The 19,703-nt window shown below is 43.1% G+C and overlaps 1 protein-coding gene across 1 annotated transcript in view; it reads left to right on the forward strand.

Annotated features, from left to right (window-relative positions):
* The window catches only part of mipol1 (mirror-image polydactyly 1), a gene marked incomplete at its 5' end in the record, with an annotated part of 49,265 nt that extends 34,248 nt beyond the window's left edge, over positions 1-15,017 (forward strand). Inside the window, 4 exons of the mRNA XM_079286841.1 lie at positions 5,963-6,016; positions 12,490-12,584; positions 13,772-13,942; positions 14,725-15,017. Coding sequence (XP_079142967.1) covers positions 5,963-6,016; positions 12,490-12,584; positions 13,772-13,942; positions 14,725-14,836 — 432 coding nt within the window. The 3' untranslated portion in view covers positions 14,837-15,017. The remainder of the gene's footprint in view (positions 1-5,962; positions 6,017-12,489; positions 12,585-13,771; positions 13,943-14,724) is intronic.
* Between the last annotated feature and the right edge of the window lie 4,686 nt (positions 15,018-19,703).

A 19,703-nucleotide genomic window follows, 5' to 3' on the forward strand; every position in this document is an offset into this window, starting at 1 on the left:
CAACGTATGATGTCATCAAGAACGTGCTACGTCACATGTGACTACACGTTGAAGATAGACCGAACTGTCAACATGGAGCCGCTATCGTGGCGATAGACGACATAGAGGTCTCGTTATCTCCACGAGTCTGAGGTAGTTAGCTCATCCCGGAGCTACATTAGCTTAACGCTACATGTGTGTGGAGACCCTCCCCACCGCGGTGGACTACGGAGATTGCTCTCTCATCACAGAAACACGGCTGACGATCTTGGACTCGCCCAACCGCGGTTCTGACCTTTGAACCGATGAAACAACAACTTCCGACCTCACTAGCGGTGAATGCTCTCAAAACAGTCATTTCTGAAGAATTTCTCCGACGTGAGTCAGAATGGAACAGCGATGCGTTCAGGCGCGCTCAGTGGTTTTGTAAGTTGGTTACATCTGGTCGTAAAACCAGAAGTCCCTCCTCGACATCCTCGGCCTCGTCCAATGAGAGCAGCACCGAGCTCTCTCCACCAAACTCCCTCAGACGGCCACGTGTAGGTGTGAACTGGGCTTTGGATGCTCTCTCTAACTCAGTGGCGGGCCGTGTATTTTATGCCTGGGCCTTCACTGCTGTCCTGCAGCTGAAATACCACCTTATAACCACATGATGGCGCCACATCTATGATCAGTTTCTAAGGATGTAACTATGTACGTATTAAATGTACGTAACGTTCGGTACGAGGCTTACAATACGTTTGAATAGTACGAGAGCATTTGGAAAATGCAGAAGCTTAAATTCAGGAAAACATAATGTTTCCTGCGCTCATGGAGGTCAGTGGTTCTCAGCTGGTCTGGCTGTGGGATCCTTCATGACAAGTCACGGCCCAAAGACATCGTCTTATGATTTTACTTTCACAACTTGAGCATTGAACGTACTGCTCTGCAGTGTCTTTCCTCGTCTCAGCACCCTGTGTCATGGTGCATCTCACTCAGTCAGAATGCCCATATTTGATCGGCTGAGCTGCATCAGGTGATGTGATTCACTACCCATCAGCCTCAATCACAGTGCACGCTGCACCTCGCCGCAGACACTGAGCTGCACTAATGCTGACGTACTTGTAGGCCAGCTAGCAGCTCTGACACGTCAAAGAATACGCCCAACATCTCAAACTAAAGATCTGATTGGTTGAACACTGACAATCAACAACATCGTCCCCGTTCACTTAAAGTGCACATGGATGCACTTGTGAGTCTGCAGGCCTCTGGCTCTGTTCTACCTAGAGACACAGAGGTGAGATCTGATTGGATAAAAGCTCTACTTAAAACAAGCTGCACTGGAAGCAGAGCAGCTGAGGAAGACAGGAGCTGTGCAATGAGAAAATAAGATAATGGAGAAATATGTTTATAAATTACAATACATGTAGTGTATTTCAGAAAAAATATTAAATTATAAAATAGATATAACTTTGTGATTCTGTTTAGGCCAGCAGAGAAGGCCTTGCAGGCCCTGATGGCCCACCACTGCCCTAACTGCAATCAGGCCTCTGAGGGAACAGACAGACCTCAGGCCTCTGAGGGAACAGACAGACCTGATCCCTCTGAGGGAACAGACAGACCTGACCCCTCTGAGGGAACAGACAGACCTGATCCCTCTGAGGGAACAGACAGACCTCAGGCCTCTGAGGGAACAGACAGACCTGACCCCTCTGAGGGAACAGACAGACCTCAGGCCTCTGAGGGAACAGACAGACCTCAGGCCTCTGCTTCAGAGCACATGGAGTACAAGGACCCAACACCTCAATCTGTTCCCTCTGCTGTCACATGGCAAACGTTGAAGTGGTACTTTAAGTGTTGATGCAGTACTTGTACAGATGAAGTGGTACTTTAAGTGTTGATGCAGTACTTGTATAGATGAAGTGGTACTTTAAGTGTTGATACAGTACTTGTATAGATGAAGTGGTACTTTAAGTGTTGATGCAGTACTTGTATAGATGAAGTGGTACTTTAAGTGTTGAGGCAGTACTTGTATAGATGAAGTGGTACTTTAAGTGTTGATGCAGTACTTGTATTGATGAAGTGGTACTTTAAGTGTTGATGCAGTACTTGTATAGATGAAGTGGTACTTTAAGTGTTGATACAGTACTTGTATAGATGAAGTGGTACTTTAAGTGTTGATGCAGTACTTGTATAGATGAAGTGGTACTTTAAGTGTTGATGCAGTACTTGTATAGATGAAGTGGTACTTTAAGTGTTGATGCAGTACTTGTATAGATGAAGTGGTACTTTAAGTGTTGATGCAGTACTTGTATAGATGAAGTGGTACTTTAAGTGTTGATGCAGTACTTGTATAGATGAAGTGGTACTTTAAGTGTTGATGCAGTACTTGTATAGATGAAGTGGTACTTTAAGTGTTGATGCAGTACTTGTATAGATGAAGTGGTACTTTAAGTGTTGATGCAGTACTTGTATTGATGAAGTGGTACTTTAAGTGTTGATGCAGTACTTGTATAGATGAAGTGGTACTTTAAGTGTTGATGCAGTACTTGTATAGATGAAGTGGTACTTTAAGTGTTGATGCAGTACTTGTATAGATGAAGTGGTACTTTAAGTGTTGATGCAGTACTTGTATAGATGAAGTGGTACTTTAAGTGTTGATGCAGTACTTGTATAGATGAAGTGGTACTTTAAGTGTTGATGCAGTACTTGTATTGATGAAGTGGTACTTTAAGTGTTGATGCAGTACTTGTATAGATGAAGTGGTACTTTAAGTGTTGATGCAGTACTTGTATAGATGAAGTGGTACTTTAAGTGTTGATGCAGTACTTGTATAGATGAAGTGGTACTTTAAGTGTCGATGCAGTACTTGTATAGATGAAGTGGTACTTTAAGTGTTGATGCAGTACTTGTATTGATGAAGTGGTACTTTAAGTGTTGATGCAGTACTTGTATAGATGAAGTGGTACTTTAAGTGTTGATGCAGTACTTGTATAGATGAAGTGGTACTTTAAGTGTTGATGCAGTACTTGTATAGATGAAGTGGTACTTTAAGTGTTGATGCAGTACTTGTATAGATGAAGTGGTACTTTAAGTGTCGATGCAGTACTTGTATAGATGAAGTGGTACTTTAAGTGTTGATGCAGTACTTGTATTGATGAAGTGGTACTTTAAGTGTTGATGCAGTACTTGTACAGATGAAGTTGTACTTTAAGTGTTGATGAAGTACTTGTATAGATGAAGTGGTACTTTAAGTGTTGATACAGTACTTGTATAGATGAAGTGGTACTTTAAGTGTTGATGCAGTACTTGTATAGATGAAGTGGTACTTTAAGTGTTGATGCAGTACTTGTATTGATGAAGTGGTACTTTAAGTGTTGATGCAGTACTTGTATAGATGAAGTGGTACTTTAAGTGTTGATACAGTACTTGTATAGATGAAGTGGTACTTTAAGTGTTGATGCAGTACTTGTATAGATGAAGTGGTACTTTAAGTGTTGATGCAGTACTTGTATTGATGAAGTGGTACTTTAAGTGTTGATGCAGTACTTGTATTGATGAAGTGGTACTTTAAGTGTTGATGCAGTACTTGTATAGATGAAGTGGTACTTTAAGTGTTGATGCAGTACTTGTATAGATGAAGTGGTACTTTAAGTGTTGATACAGTACTTGTATAGATGAAGTGGTACTTTAAGTGTTGATGCAGTACTTGTATAGATGAAGTGGTACTTTAAATGTTGATGAAGTACTTGTATAGATGAAGTGGTACTTTAAGTGTTGATACAGTACTTGTATAGATGAAGTGGTACTTTAAGTGTTGATGCAGTACTTGTATTGATGAAGTGGTACTTTAAGTGTTGATGCAGTACTTGTATTGATGAAGTGGTACTTTAAGTGTTGATACAGTACTTGTATAGATGAAGTGGTACTTTAAGTGTTGATGCAGTACTTGTATTGATGAAGTGGTACTTTAAGTGTTGATGCAGTACTTGTATTGATGAAGTGGTACTTTAAGTGTTGATGCAGTACTTGTATAGATGAAGTGGTACTTTAAGTGTTGATGAAGTACTTGTATAGATGAAGTGGTACTTTAAGTGTTGATGCAGTACTTGTATAGATGTGCAGTACTTGTATTAAACTCTCATCAGTGTCAACACGCCTCCCCTCTCTTGGCTCCGCCTCCTCACACCTTAACCTCCATCTTGACCTCGCCGTCGCCACGGTAACACCCGCCCGCCTCCATTAACCCCACAAAACTCTGTTCAGTATCAGCAAGTCCACCGACGCTAACCCTCCAATATCGCGCTCCGCCGTCTTTTAACACCCCCCCTCCACGGTAACACCTTAATCCCACCCTCACTCCGCCGCCGAAATATGTTTCAAATGCCGCCGTAATCCTCGAAGGAGAAGAAGAAGAGAACACTCCACGCTGGAGGATTCCTCTCCCCCCGCCGATGAACGATCCCTCGTTCCCTCTCCTCATCTCCTCATCTCTCAGGGATTATCTCACCCCGCAACCGGGACTTCTGGGACGAGTCTCTCTCTGTCTCTCTCTCTGTCTCTCTGTCTCTCTCTCTCTGTCTCTCTCTGTCTCTCTGTCTCTCTCTCTCTGTCTCTCTCTGTCTCTGTCTCTCTCTGTCTCTGTCTCTGTCTCTCTGTCTCTGTCTCTCTGTCTCTCTCTCTCTCTGTCTCTCTCTCTCTCTGTCTCTCTCTCTCTCTGTCTCTCTCTCTCTCTCTCGCTCTCTCTCTCTGTCTCTCTCTGTCTGTCTGTCTCTGTCTCTCTCTGTCTGTCTCTGTCTCTCTCTCTCTGTCTGTCTCTCTCTGTCTGTCTTTCTCTCTCTCTCTCTCTCTCTCTCTCTCTCTCTCTCTGTCTCTCTGTCTCATATCACGGCTGCAGCTGTTCTTTATTGAGTTGATATCAAGTCATTACAGGTTATTAAAGCTCACCTGGAGGAGCCGGACAGGAAGGTTGTGGGTTTGATTCCCACAGGCGGCTCTTGAAGGACCGTCCACAGCTGGAGGCAGATTACACACTGAAGTCTGTGGATCCTCCAGCTGATTGGTTTCATCTTCATTGTTATGTTCATGAACTTTATTAAATAGAAATAGAGTAATAACGCGATGAGTGTACAGGTTCATATCTGTATTCATGTGATGTCACATTCATGAGAATTTAGCAGCTGTAACATTAAAGAGACAAAGTATATGTTGATGATAATACTTTTGTAGTTTTACTTCAGTACAGGTGTGAGTACAGGATATTACATGTCAGATAAAGACTGATCTACACTGATGTTATGAGTATTATACTACTTGTAGAATTAGATTCCAGTGGTGACTGCCAGGTGGCAAATTCTGGTTCTATAAAGTTCTCCAAAGCTTCATGTGTTAAAGCTGCATTCTCTCTAGTGTCCACCAGGGGGCGACTCCTCTGGTTGTATAGAAGTCTATAGAAAATGACTCTACTTCTCTCTTGATTTATTACCTCAGTAAACATTGTAAACATGAGTTTATGTCTCAATCTCTAGTTTCAAGTCTTCTTCAATACAGCATGATGTTCATTTAGTACATTATGGTCCATTTAGAGTCACACAGACCATAAAGCAGGGGATGCTTTAGGGCGGGGCTACTGTGATTGACAGGTCTCTGTGCTTTTGTTTCAAACTATAACCTTTCAGAGTGTTTTTTTCACTTCATCTAAGTTAATTGTAACATGTTGGTTGCCTAAAATAATTCATATTTAGCGTTTGGTTGTCCACCCTCTCCTCTCACATCTGGTTGCAAAAAAACCCAAAATGGTAACGACCAAAAACCAAGACTGTCCGTAATCACAGCATGCTTTTCTTTAACGGAATATTCTGCTTCGATCCATATTTATTTGTTGGCGTTTAGCCTTTCAGGCAGCAGCGTGAATCTTTTATTTGATTCATTTATTTCTGGTGATGACATCATAAAACAGAGCTTTACGTTGTGATGTCATCAATAATCAGCTGTTTCTCTGCAGAGCAAACGTTTGGAACAGGACGTGGTCCAGGAGAGAGAGCGGTGTGCAAAAGAGGTAATGCACTCTCGCTCACACACACACACACACACACACACACTCTTTGTTGAATGGTGATGATGGGATGTCTACTCCGTCGTCATGACAACCTGCCCTGGAGACGCTGCAGCTTGTTTGCCAACAACCTGTTATTCAAACAGTGTGTGTGTGTGTGTGTGTGTGTGTGTGTGTGTGTGTGTGTGTGTGTGTGTGTGTGTGTGTGTGTGTGTGTGTGTGTGTGTGTGTGTGTGTGTGTGTGTGTGTGTGTGTGGGGGGGGGGGGGGGGGGGGGGAGCGCGTGTCACTGTGAAGACGAAATAGTTGTCAACCTTGGTCAACACCTCAAAGGAACTTGTTTTAAGGTTCAGGCTCTCCTTCATTGTTGTAGTCCAGTACAACACCACCTTTAACTGAGTCAGTATTATCTAGTTCAGGGGTCTTCAACAGGGGGTCCGCGGAGGTACTGCAGGGGGTCTGCGAAGTCTTTGGTTGATTAGACGATAAAAAAGAAGAAAAAAATATATATATGGTTTTCTCTAAACATGAATGTGTCCATTCTTGTAATAGTTCAGTATTGTATGAAGGATAACAGGCATGTTTATACATGGCACTCGGCCTATTTAATATAAAACACAATGTTATACAAGATATGTAGTCGGCGGTCCCTGCTCCATCTCTATCAGTTTGGGGTCCTTGGCCTGAAAAATGTTGAAGACCCCTGATAGTTACATTGAAGTATACATATTATATACAACAATAATTGGTCCATTATAAATCAATTAATTGATGAATTCATTCATTTAATCATATTCATGTGTTTTTTATTTCACCATTGACGTAGACTGATATCAGATTCTCAGTTTCTCCTCCTTCCTCCTGTTCTTCTGCTGAAATGTATTACATTTTGCTATTAATGTAGCACTCTTTCTTTTTTCCCTCTGTGAAGTCTGTTAATTAGGCTGGAGGGCTCCGGGGGGATTAGAGCCTGGAGAGGTTTTTAATTTCCAACAGAAACACCAGCAGCTGCCGTGACAGACAGACTCAGAGCCGCCAAGAAACACCAAGCTGAAACCAGCTTTGAACGAGGCCTTTAATTCAGAACTTTGGATCAGAACAAAACCACATACTTCTAACAGAACTTTAACCAAATCGGTAAACCAAAACTTTAAGAAAACATCTAAACCACAAATTTAACCAAACCTCTAAACCAGAACATCAACCAAACCTCTCAACCAGAACTTTAAACCAAACCTCTGAACCAGAACATTAACCAAACCTCTAAACCAGAACATTAACCAAACCTCTAAACCAGAACATTAACCAAACCTCTAAACCAGAACATTAACCAAACCTCTAAACCAGAACATTAACCAAACCTCTAAACCAGAACATTAAACCAAACCTCTAAACCAGAACATTAACCAAACCTCTAAACCAGAACTTTAACCAAACATCTAAACCAGAACTTTAACCAAACCTCTAAACCAGAACTTTAAACCAAACCTCTAAACCAGAACATTAAACCAAACCTCTAAACCAGAACATTAACCAAACCTCTAAACCAGAACATTAACCAAACATCTAAACCAGAACTTTAACCAAACCTCTAAACCAGAACTTTAAACCAAACCTCTAAACCAGAACATTAAACCAAACCTCTAAACCAGAACATTAACCAAACCTCTAAACCAGAACATTAACCAAACCTCTAAACCAGAACTTTAACCAAACATCTAAACCAGAACTTTAACCAAACCTCTAAACCAGAACTTTAAACCAAACCTCTAAACCAGAACTTTAAACCAAACCTCTGAACCAGAACATTAACCAAACCTCTAAACCAGAACTTTAAACCAACCCTCTAAACCAGAACTTTAACCAAACCTCTAAACCAGAACTTTAAACCAAACCTCTAAACCAGAACTTTAACCAAACATCTAAACCAGAACTTTAAACCAAACCTCTAAACCAGAACTTTAAACCAAACCTCTAAACCAGAACATTAACCAAACCTCTAAACCAGAAACTTTAAACCAAACCTCTCAGGCAAGGCAAGTTTATTTGTATAGCACATTTCAACAACAAGGTAATTCAAAGTGCTTCACATAAAACCATTAAAAGCATCAAAACATAAGGCAAAATAAAAGGCGATTTAAAAACAGTTAAAGAAACCGTGTAAGAAATAAAATACAGCAGTAAAATGCATAAATGCAGGAAATTAATTAATATATGAATTGAATGTGATTCAATTAAAGGCAGCAGCAAACAGAAAGGTCTTCAATCTTGATTTAAATGAGCTGAGGGTCTCAGCAGACCTGCAGCTTTCTGGGACTTTGTTCCAGATATGTGGAGCAGAAAAACTGAACGCTGCTTCTCCATGTTTAGTTCTGACTCTGGGAACAGAAAGTAGACCGGTCCCAGACGACCTGAGGGGTCGGGATGGTTCATAAGGTAGCAGCAGATCAGAGATGTATTTTGGCCCTAAACCATTCAGTGCTTTGTAAACCAACAGCAGGATTTTAAAGTCAATTCTTTGTTGGACAGGAAGCCAGTGCAAAGACATCAGAACTGGAGTGATGTGGTCCACCCTCCTGGTCTTAGTGAGGACTTTAAACCAAACCTCTGAACCAGAACATTAACCAAACCTCTAAACCACAACTTTAACCAAACCTCTAAACCAGAACATTAACCAAACATCTAAACCAGAACATTAACCAAACCTCTAAACCAGAACATTAACCAAACCTCTAAACCAGAACATTAACCAAACCTCTAAACCAGAACTTTAACCAAACCTCTAAACCAGAACATTAACCAAACCTCTAAACCAGAACTTGAACCAAACATCCAAACCTCTAAACCAGACCTTTAACCAAACATCTAAACCAGAACTTTAACCAAACCTCTAAACCAGAACTTTCAACCAAACCTCTAAACCAGAACTTTAACCAAACATCTAAACCAGAACTTTAACCAAACCTCTAAACCAGAACTTTAAACCAAACCTCTAAACCAGAACATAAACCAAACCTCTAAACCAGAAACTTTAAACCAAACCTCTAAACCAGAACATTAACCAGAACATTAGCCAAACCTCTAAACCAGAACTTTAACCAAACCTCTAAACCAGAACATTAACCAAACCTCTAAACCAGAACTTTAACCAAACCTCTAAACCAGAACTTTAAACCAAACCTCTAAACCAGAACATTAACCAAACCTCTAAACCAGAAACTTTAAACCAAACCTCTAAACCAGAACATTAACCAGAACATTAGCCAAACCTCTAAACCAGAACTTTAACCAAACCTCTAAACCAGAACATTAACCAAACCTCTAAACCAGAACTTTAAACCAAACCTCTAAACCAGAACATTAACCAAACCTCTAAACCAGAACATTAACCAAACCTCTAAACCAGAACATTAACCAAACCTCTAAACCAGAACTTTAAACCAAACCTCTAAACCAGAACATTAACCAAACCTCTAAACCAGAACATTAACCAAATCCTTAAATCAAAACCACCTCCTCCCTCCTCCTCTTTGGTTGACCTTACCTCCTCATGATGAAGGTCCGGGCAGGTTGGTCCCCCCCCCTCATTGACCTTAACTCCTCATGTTAAAGGTCACTGATCAGCTCATTTGCAAATTATTCTGATTAATAAATCGGTTCTTTTGAAGCGTCTCCTCCGGCCCGGCTGGAAAAGACACATATTGACTCTCTGGGTTTGGTTTCTCTTTTGATGTCTCACTTTAAACTCATAGACATTAAGGGCTTTAATCAGTGCGGAGGAGGAGGAGGAGGTGGGAAGTGAGAAGAGGAGGAGGAGGAGGAAGAGGAGGAGGAAGGAAGTGAGAGGAGGAAGGAGGTAATTGGTAAGAGGAGGTCCTGACTCCTTGCACCTCCTCTTACGTCCTATATATGTTTATACAGTATATATTACAGTAGAGTATTTATATATTATATTCGCTCTCACACACACGATTGTTTTTAGGGTCACAACATCATTCTTCTACTGGACTGAGCTCTTTTCATTCCCACAATGCACCTGGAGCATCTGATGAGCTCGTTATGAAGAGTGTTGTTAGCTAATGAGTCAATTAGTTAATTAATCCTTTATTTAAACAGACTCACTGGGATCAAGATGAAGCAGTAGAACTGCACACACTTATAATATGACTTAATGATAACACCATCATCTTCATCATCATCATCACAGCAGTCATTTAGCAGACGCTTTCATCCAAAGCGACTTACAATAAGTATATTCAACATATTCAAGAGAACTACTAGTCACCAGAAGTCATAAGTGCATATCCTCCTTTAAACAAGCATCTAAGAGCAGAAACCAGAGCAGAAGTGCAGAAACAAACTAGCATGAATACAGTAAGTGGTGAGTGAAGGTTCACGTAGTGCTTCTTGAAGAGGTGAGTCTTCAGCCTGATGAAAGATGGGCAGTGACTCTGCTGTCCTGAGGTCAGTGGGGAGTTCATTCCGCCACTGAGGGTCAGGACAGGAAACAGCTGCGACCGGGGTCGATCGGCCGCAGGACCTCTGAGCGACGGGGCAACCGATCGCCACCACCATCATCACCATCATCACCATCACCACCATCACCACCATCACCATCATCACCATCACCACCATCACCACAATCACCACCATCACCACAATCATCACCTCATCACCATCACCACAATCATCACCACCACCATCACCACCATCATCACCATCACCACCATCACCACCATCACCACCATCATCACCATCACCACAATCATCACCATCACCACCATCACCACAATCATCACCATCACCACAATCATCACCATCACCACCATCACCACCATCATCACCATCACCACCATCACCACAATCATCACCTTCATCACCATCACCACAATCATCACCATCACCACCATCACCACCATCATCACCATCACCACAATCACCACCACACCACCTTCATCACCATCACCACAATCATCACCATCACCACCATCACCACCATCATCACCATCACCACAATCATCACCTTCATCACCATCACCACCATCATCACCATCACCACAATCATCACCATCACCACCATCATCACCATCACCACAATCATCACCTCATCACCATCAACCACAATCATCACCATCATCACCATCACCACCATCACCACCATCATCACCATCACCACAATCATCACCATCACCACCATCATCACCATCACCACAATCATCACCTCATCACCATCACCACAATCATCACCATTACCACCATCACCACCATCATCACCATCACCACAATCACCACCATCACCACCATCATCACCACCATCACCACCATAACCACCATCATCACCATCACCACAATCATCACCACCATCATCACCATCACCACAACCATCACCACAATCACCACAATCATCACCATCACCACCATCATCACCATCACCACCATCACCACAACACCACCATCATCACCATCACCACAATCATCACCTTCATCACCATCACCAACAATCATCACCATCATCACCATCACCACAATCATCACCATCACCACCATCACCACAATCACCACCATCACCACCATCATCACCACCATCACCACAATCATCACCATCACCACCATCATCACCATCACCACCATCACCACAATCACCACCATCACCACCATCATCACCATCACCACAATCATCACCTCACCACCATCACCACCATCATCACCATCACCACCATCACTACAATCACCACCATCACCACCATCATCACCATCACCACAATCATCACCATCACCACAATCATCACCATCACCACCATCATCACCATCACCACAATCATCACCATCACCACCATCACCACAATCATCACCATCACCACCATCATCACCATCACCACCATCACCACAATCATCACCATCATCACCATCACCACAATCATCACCATCATCACCATCACCACCATCACCACCATCACCACAATCATCACCTTCATCACCATCACCACAATCATCACCATCACCACCATCATCACCATCACCACAATCATCACCATCACCACAATCATCACCATCACCACCATCATCACCATCACCACAATCATCACCTTCATCACCATCACCACAATCATCACCATCACCACCATCATCACCATCACCACAATCATCACCATCATCACCACCATCATCACCATCATCACCATCACCACAATCATCACCATCATCACCATCACCACAATCATCACCATCATCACCATCACCACAATCATCACCACCATCACCACCATCATCACCATCACCACAATCATCACCATCACCACCATCACCACAATCACCACCATCACCACCATCATCACCATCACCACAATCATCACCTTCATCACCATCACCACAATCATCACCATCATCACCATCACCACAATCACCACCATCATTCATGATTTAAATGAGTTGACTGTCAGAAGGTTAATCTGATTGATGTGTTTTTTATCCAATCAGACGGAGCTGCTGAGGCTTCAGCGACAAAGAGGCGTGGCTCTGGAGGACCAACGGCGGCTGGATATGGAGCTACAGGTGCTACGAGCCAATCACAGGTCAGCTTCAGACCGGGGTCTGATCCCGGTCAATGAATCCTGTAAACCAGTTTAAAAACTGGTCTGGTCTCTGGTAGATCTGGACCGGTCTTTGGTAGATCTGGTCTCTGGTAGATCTGGACTGGTCTCTGGATCTCAGCAGGCTGACATCTATTCCTCACTGAAGCTTTATTATAGACCCTCCTCTCACCTGCTCTTTGATTGTGTAGGATGGATGCACACACACACACACACACACACACACACACACACACACTAAACATGATGAAACACCACGGTATCCATGGATCCTGCCAGACTCAGTCTGGACTGGGTGGACTGGGAGGTTGGTCCTTGGTGTCTGCTCTGTTTACCTTTAATGAACCTGAAGATATTAATATCACAGATTATTGATTAGCTATCAGCTCATTGATGGTGAGGTCACAGTCAGCTGTTATCAGATCACATCAGGTGAAACATCCTCTCCTCCTCTTCTCTCCACCTCTCCACCTCTCCTCTCCTCTCCTCCTCTCCTCTCCACCTCTCCTCCTCCTCTTCTCTCCACCTCTCCTCTTCTCTCCACCTCTCCTCCTCTTCTCTCCACCTCTCCTCCTCTCCTCTCCACCTCTCCTCCTCTTCTCTCCACCTCTCCTCCTCTCCTCCTCTCCTCCTCTCCTCTCCACCTCTCCTCCTCTCCTCCTCTCCTCTCCTCCTCTCCTCCTCTCCTCCTCTTCTCTCCACCTCTCCTCCTCTCCACCTCTCCTCCTCCTCTCCTCCTTTCCTCTCCTCCTCTCCTCTTCTCCTCCTCTCCTCCTCTCCTCTCCTCTCCTCTCCTCTCCACCTCTCCTCCTCTTCTCTCCACCTCTCCTCCTCTCCTCCTCTCCTCCTCTCTTCTCCACCTCTCCTCCTCTCCTCTCCACCTCTCCTCCTCCTCTCCTCTCCTCCTCTCCTCCTCTCCTCTCCACCTCTCCTCCTCTTCTCTCCTCCTCTCTTCTCCACCTCCTCCTCTCCTCCTCTCTTCTCCACCTCTCCTCCTCTCCTCTCCTCTCCTCCTCTCCTCTCCTCTTCTCCTCCTCTCCTCTCCTCTCCTCTCCTCCTCTCCTCATTTCCTCTCCTCTCCTCCTCTTCTCTCCACCTCTCCTCCTCTCCTCTTCTCCTCCTCCTCTCCTCCTCTCCTCTCCTCTCCTCCTCTCCTCTCCTCCTCTCAGCTCTCAGGACCTCCTCATGACTCCTCGTCCCTCGTTGCCTAGTGACGGCGTCGCTCAGGCCCCGCCCCTGCTGGTCCAGGTGCAGCAGCTGTCGCAGGAGAAGCAGAGTATGGAGGCGGAGCTCCAACGCTGTCAGGAGGCGGAGCAAGAGGCCAGCGAGAGAGTCCGCAGGTACGACTCAACACACCTGTGTGTGTGTGGGTGTGTGTGTGTGTGTGTGTGTGACTTATACACCACACACACACACACACACACACACACTGGTCCTAACAGGAAGAACTCAGAATGTAAATATAATCTTTCACGACCTGCTTACTGGTGATGAGCTGGTTCCAGACCAGTAAGACCGTGAGACCAGTGAGACCAGTAGACCAGTAGACCATTAGACCAGTAGACCAGTGAGACCAGTAGACCATTAGACCAGTAGACCATTAGACCAGTAGACCATTAGACCAGTAGACCATTAGACCAGTAGACCAGAGAGACTCGTTGCTGAGGCTCTGCGATGTGTTCACAGACCGGGTAAGCGCGTGGGACTAAAGAGATTTGTGGTGATGATTGATATTCAGCGGACGTTGTGCTGCAGAGTCGTTGTTCAGAATTAATCCTTCATATGTGAGCTGGAACGGGACGACGTTCTCCTCTCATCACACTGAAGATGGAGGATGAGACTCGTGATGAAGCAGATTAAGTCGTCCTCCTGGCTCAAACCTGAGCCAGCGGGGGGTCTGAAGAGTTAGGGAAGAGTGGAGAGAGGAATGTTTGCTCTATGGGGGGTTATTAGAGAGGAGAAGTTTAATTTAGTTTGAGAGAGGGGGGGGGGGGGTGGGGGGTGAGAGAGGGAGGGAGAGAGGGAGGGAGAGACTATTTCACTGAGGAGGATCGTCTGTAAATGTTCATTAAAGTGTTTGTCTTCAGTTCAACCTCCTCCTCTTTCTCCTCCTCTTCCTCAGGTTGGAGCGTCTGGTGGAGGTCTTGAGGAAGAAGGTTGGAACAGAAGTCTCCGAGCCGTCAGCTGATCTCTCAAATATTAAATTATATTTTGTTTCTTCAGATGAGTTTTAGTAAAAAGAGCTTCTGTTTCATATTCATATCTATACTCTTTAGTTCATCTTTCTGTTCAGTTATATAGATATATATGAATTGATTTTTTTAGATTTGTGAATAAAATCTTTCTTTAACTGAAGCAGTTTTTAAAATGTCCAGAAACATGAATCATGAAGAATAAAGAAAATACAAAACTGGTGTTAAAATGGTTTCATATGTTTTATGGAATGAGATTCTGTTGATTTAAGGTTTTATCTCCTGAACTCCTCAAACAACAAAGAATGTTTGAATATTACAAAACTCTGCTGTTAAGGATTCCTCCTCTTCCTCCTCTTCCTCTTCCTCCTCTTCCTCCTCCTCTTCTTCCTTGTCCTCCTCTTCCTCCTCCTCCTCTTCCTCCTCCTCTTCCTCCACCTCTTCCTCCTCCTCTTCCTTGTCCTCTTCTTCCTTGTCCTCCTCTTCTTCCTCTTCCTCTTCTTCCTCTTCCTCCTCCTCTTCTTCCTCTTCCTCCACCTCTTCCTCTTCTTCCTCCTCCTCTTCGTCCTCTTCCTCCTCTTCCTCTTCTTCCTCATCCTCTCCTTCCTCTTCTTCCTCCTCCTCTTCTTCCTCCTTCCTCTTCCTCCACCTCCTCCTCTTCTTCCTCCTCTCCTTTCTCCTTCCTCTTCCTCCTTTCCTCTTCCTCCACTTCTTCCTCCTCTTCCTCCTCTCCTTCCTCTTCCTCCTCCTCTTCCTCCACCTCCTCTTCTTCTTCCTCTTCTTCTATTCCTCCTCTACCTCCACCTCCTCTTCTTCTTCCTCTTCCTCCTCTTCTTCCTCCTCTCTAATTGAAGTCTAACTCGTAGTTCTTCTGTTGATTTAAGGTTCTTTTAAATTCTTTCTTTCAAGCATAAACTCAGATTAATTTCACAGGATCTTTGTGACAAATGTGAGGAAGCCGCTCTGACTTTCTGTTCCCTAAAAACTTCTAATTAAAATTTAACTTTGACAATTTTCCAACAAGTCGGTCAAACTGTCGGATTAACGAAAAACGAAAAAACTTCGTTAGCTTAAAGATTTCAGCTGTGAAACAGCTTTCTGATCAGAAAGAACAAAACATGAAACCAGAGAAGAAGAAATACCAACATTAAAACTGATTTCAGTCAGTGTGTAAGTGTAAGTGAGTAACTTTCTCTCACTCACTAACTCACTCTTTCACTCACTAACTCACTCACTCTTTCACTCACTAACTCACTCACTCTTTCTCTCACTCACTCTTCACTCACTCTTCTCTCACTCACTCACTCTTTCACTCACTCTTTCTCTCACTCACTAACTCACTCTTTCACTCACTCTTTCTCTCACTCACTCACTATTTCATCACTCTTCTCTCACTCACTCACTCTTTCAGTCACTCACTCTTTCTCTCACTCTTTCTCGTGCTCACTCTTTCTCTCACTCTTTCTCGCACTCACTCACTCTTCTCTCACTCTTTCTCTCACTCACTCACTCTTTCTCTCACTCACTAACTCACTCTTTCACTCACTCACTAACTCACTCTTTCTCTCACTCACTCACTCACTCTTTCTCTTACTCACTAACTCACTCTTCACTCACTCTTTCGCTCACTCACTCACTCACTCTTTCTCTCACTCACTAACTCACTCTTTCACTCACTCTTTCTCTCACTCACTATTTCGGTCACTCTTTCTCTCACACACTCACTCACTCTTTCAGTCACTCACTCTTTCTCTCACTCTTTCTCGCACTCACTCACTCTTTCTTGCACTCTTTCTCTCACTCTTTCTCGCACTCTTCTCTCACTCACTCTTCTCTCACTATTTCTCTCACTCACTCACTCTTTCACTCACTAACTCACTCTTTCACTCACTCACTCTTTCTCTCACTCACTCTTTCACTCACTCTTTCTCTCACTCACTCATTCACGCACTCACTCACTCTTTCTCTCACTCTTTATCTCACTCACTCACTCTTTCTCTCACTCACTCACTCACTCTTTCACTCACTCTCTCACTCTTTCTCTCACTCACTCACTCACTCAATCTTTCTCTCACTCACTAACTCACTCTTTCACTCACTCACTCTTCTCTCACTCTGTCTCTCACTCACTCACTCTTTCTCTCACTCAGTCACTCACTCTTTCTCTCACTCACTAACTCACTCTTTCTCTCACTCTTTCTCTCACTCACTCACTCACTCTTTCTCTCACTCACTCTTTCTCTCACTCACTAACTCACTCACTCTTTCACTCACTCACTCTTTCTCTCACTCAACTCACTCACTCTTTCTCTCACTCTTATCTCACTCACTCACTCTTTCTCTCACTCTTTCTCTCACTCACTCACTCTTTCTCTCACTCACTAACTCACTCTTTCACTCACTCACTAACTCACTCTTTCTCTCACTCACTCACTCACTCTTTCTCTCACTCACTAACTCACTCACTCTTTCACTCACTCTTTCGCTCACTCACTCACTCTTTCTCTCACTCACTAACTCACTCTTTCACTCACTCTTTCTCTCACTCACTATTTCGGTCACTCTTTCTCTCACACACTCACTCACTCTTTCAGTCACTCACTCTTTCACTCTTTCTCGCACTCACTCACTCTTTCTTGCACTCTTTCTCTCACTCTTTCTCGCACTCTTTCTCTCACTCACTCTTTCTCTCACTATTTCTCTCACTCACTCACTCTTTCACTCACTAACTCACTCTTTCACTCACTCACTCTTTCTCTCACTCACTCTTTCACTCACTCTTTCTCTCACTCACTCATTCACGCACTCACTCACTCACTCTTTCTCTCACTCTTTATCTCACTCACTCACTCTTTCTCTCACTCACTCACTCACTCTTTCACTCACTCTCTCACTCTTTCTCTCACTCACTCACTCACATCACTCAATCTTTCTCTCACTCACTAACTCACTCTTTCACTCACTCACTCTTTCTCTCACTCTGTCTCTCACTCACTCACTCTTTCTCTCACTCAGTCACTCACTCTTTCTCTCACTCTTTCACTCACTAACTCACTCTTTCTCTCACTCTTTCTCTCACTCACTCACTCACTCTTTCTCTCACTCACTCACTCTTTCTCTCACTCACTAACTCACTCACTCTTTCACTCACTCACTCTTTCTCTCACTCAACTCACTCACTCTTTCTCTCACTCTTTATCTCACTCACTCACTCTTTCTCTCACTCACTCACTCTTTCTCTCACTCACTCACTCTTTCTCTCACTCACTAACTCACTCACTCTTTCTCTCACTCAACTCACTCACTCTTTCTCTCACTCTTTATCTCACTCACTCACTCTTTCTCTCACTCACTCACTCTTTCTCTCACTCACTCACTCTTTCTCTCACTCACTAACTCACTCACTCTTTCTCTCACTCAACTCACTCACACTTTCTCTCACTCTTTCTCTCACTCACTCACTCTTTCTCTCACTCACTAACTCACTCACTCTTTCTCGCACTCACTCTCTCACTCACTCACTCACTCTTTCTCTCACTCACTAACTCACTCTTTCACTAATTTTTAATATTCATACAATTTAATCTTAAAAATCTGTTGATTAATCATTAGAAAAATAAAAAAAATGTTAAATTTAGGAAGATGAATCTCAACAGTAATAATACTCATAACAATAAAGTATATTTCAGTTACATAAATGAAACCAAAGAAAGTTTGAACTTCAAGGTGAAATGAGCTAAAAGTTATTTGAAGAAGAAAATATTTAATTTCATCAGATTTCATTTTTGATGAGGTGTGTGTGTGTGTGTTCTGCCCCCCCCCCCCCCCCCCCCCCCCCGCTGCCTGGTTACTGTGGTAACGGCAGACCACTCCTGGTCATCGTGGGTGTTCTGTTTTTCTGTTTTTAATCCTGCAGCCGTTAATCTGCTTGTTCTGAAGAAAGACTCAGTTTGTTGGAGCTCCAACTTCTGACGCCACCTGGGAGTGTGAGTGCGTGCGTGCGAGCGAGCGTGTTGATGTTTGTATCTAAACTCTGCTCTCTGATTGGCTACCAGGTCTTCTTTCTATTTCTGAGGTCAAACTCCTATTAATAAAATACACATATATTTGTATATATATTAGTATATACATATAGTATGTATATATATGGCCTGCTGAGCTGTCCTACAGCTGAATGAGCTCATGATGAGTCACGGCTGCGGTTATTAGTTTCTGTGGTGTAATAACACACGTATAAAGCGTTCGGTATGAGGCTTACCAACCCAACAACACCTTTGAATAATACTAGTGCATTTGTAAAATGCAGAAGCTTAAATTGTGGTAAATCTGATGTTTTGGGTGGACTGTGACCTCTGAACCCGGAACAATAACAAACCAGTGGTGTATAAAGTACTCAAAAGCCATACTTGAGTAAAAGTAAAGATACCTTACTGGAAAACTACTAGTAAAAAGTCACCTATTAGAATACTACTTGAGTAAAAGTCTTAAAGTATCTGATATTTATTGTACTTAAGTACAAAAGTACTTAAGTATCAAAAGTAATTTTCTGACATTAAATGAACATCATAACCTGTTCATTGAAAGTAAAAGTACAAGTAAATGCTGTTAATAAAAAAGCAACGGGTCAGAATTGTGAGAATTATGAAGTGTATTCTTTTAAGTGCTGTGGCATCATGACCAAGGACATGGAGCTGTGTTGAACATAATTGGGTTGCTGTGATCCATTCAGGAGCAACAATGTTCAACATAACATATTGTACATAAGTATACTTTTACATCTACTATGAACTTATCATCATAATTCTCTGAAAAGCAATATGACACTATGAAGGAGTTGTAACAGTGCGTTTATAAGTCTGCTCATTAGACTAGAGGATGTAGAGGGCCAATGCATAATATTATGTTCACC

This window comes from Melanostigma gelatinosum (genome assembly GCF_949748355.1).
Source record: "Melanostigma gelatinosum genome assembly, chromosome: 16".
Classification (NCBI taxonomy): domain Eukaryota; kingdom Metazoa; phylum Chordata; class Actinopteri; order Perciformes; family Zoarcidae; genus Melanostigma; species Melanostigma gelatinosum.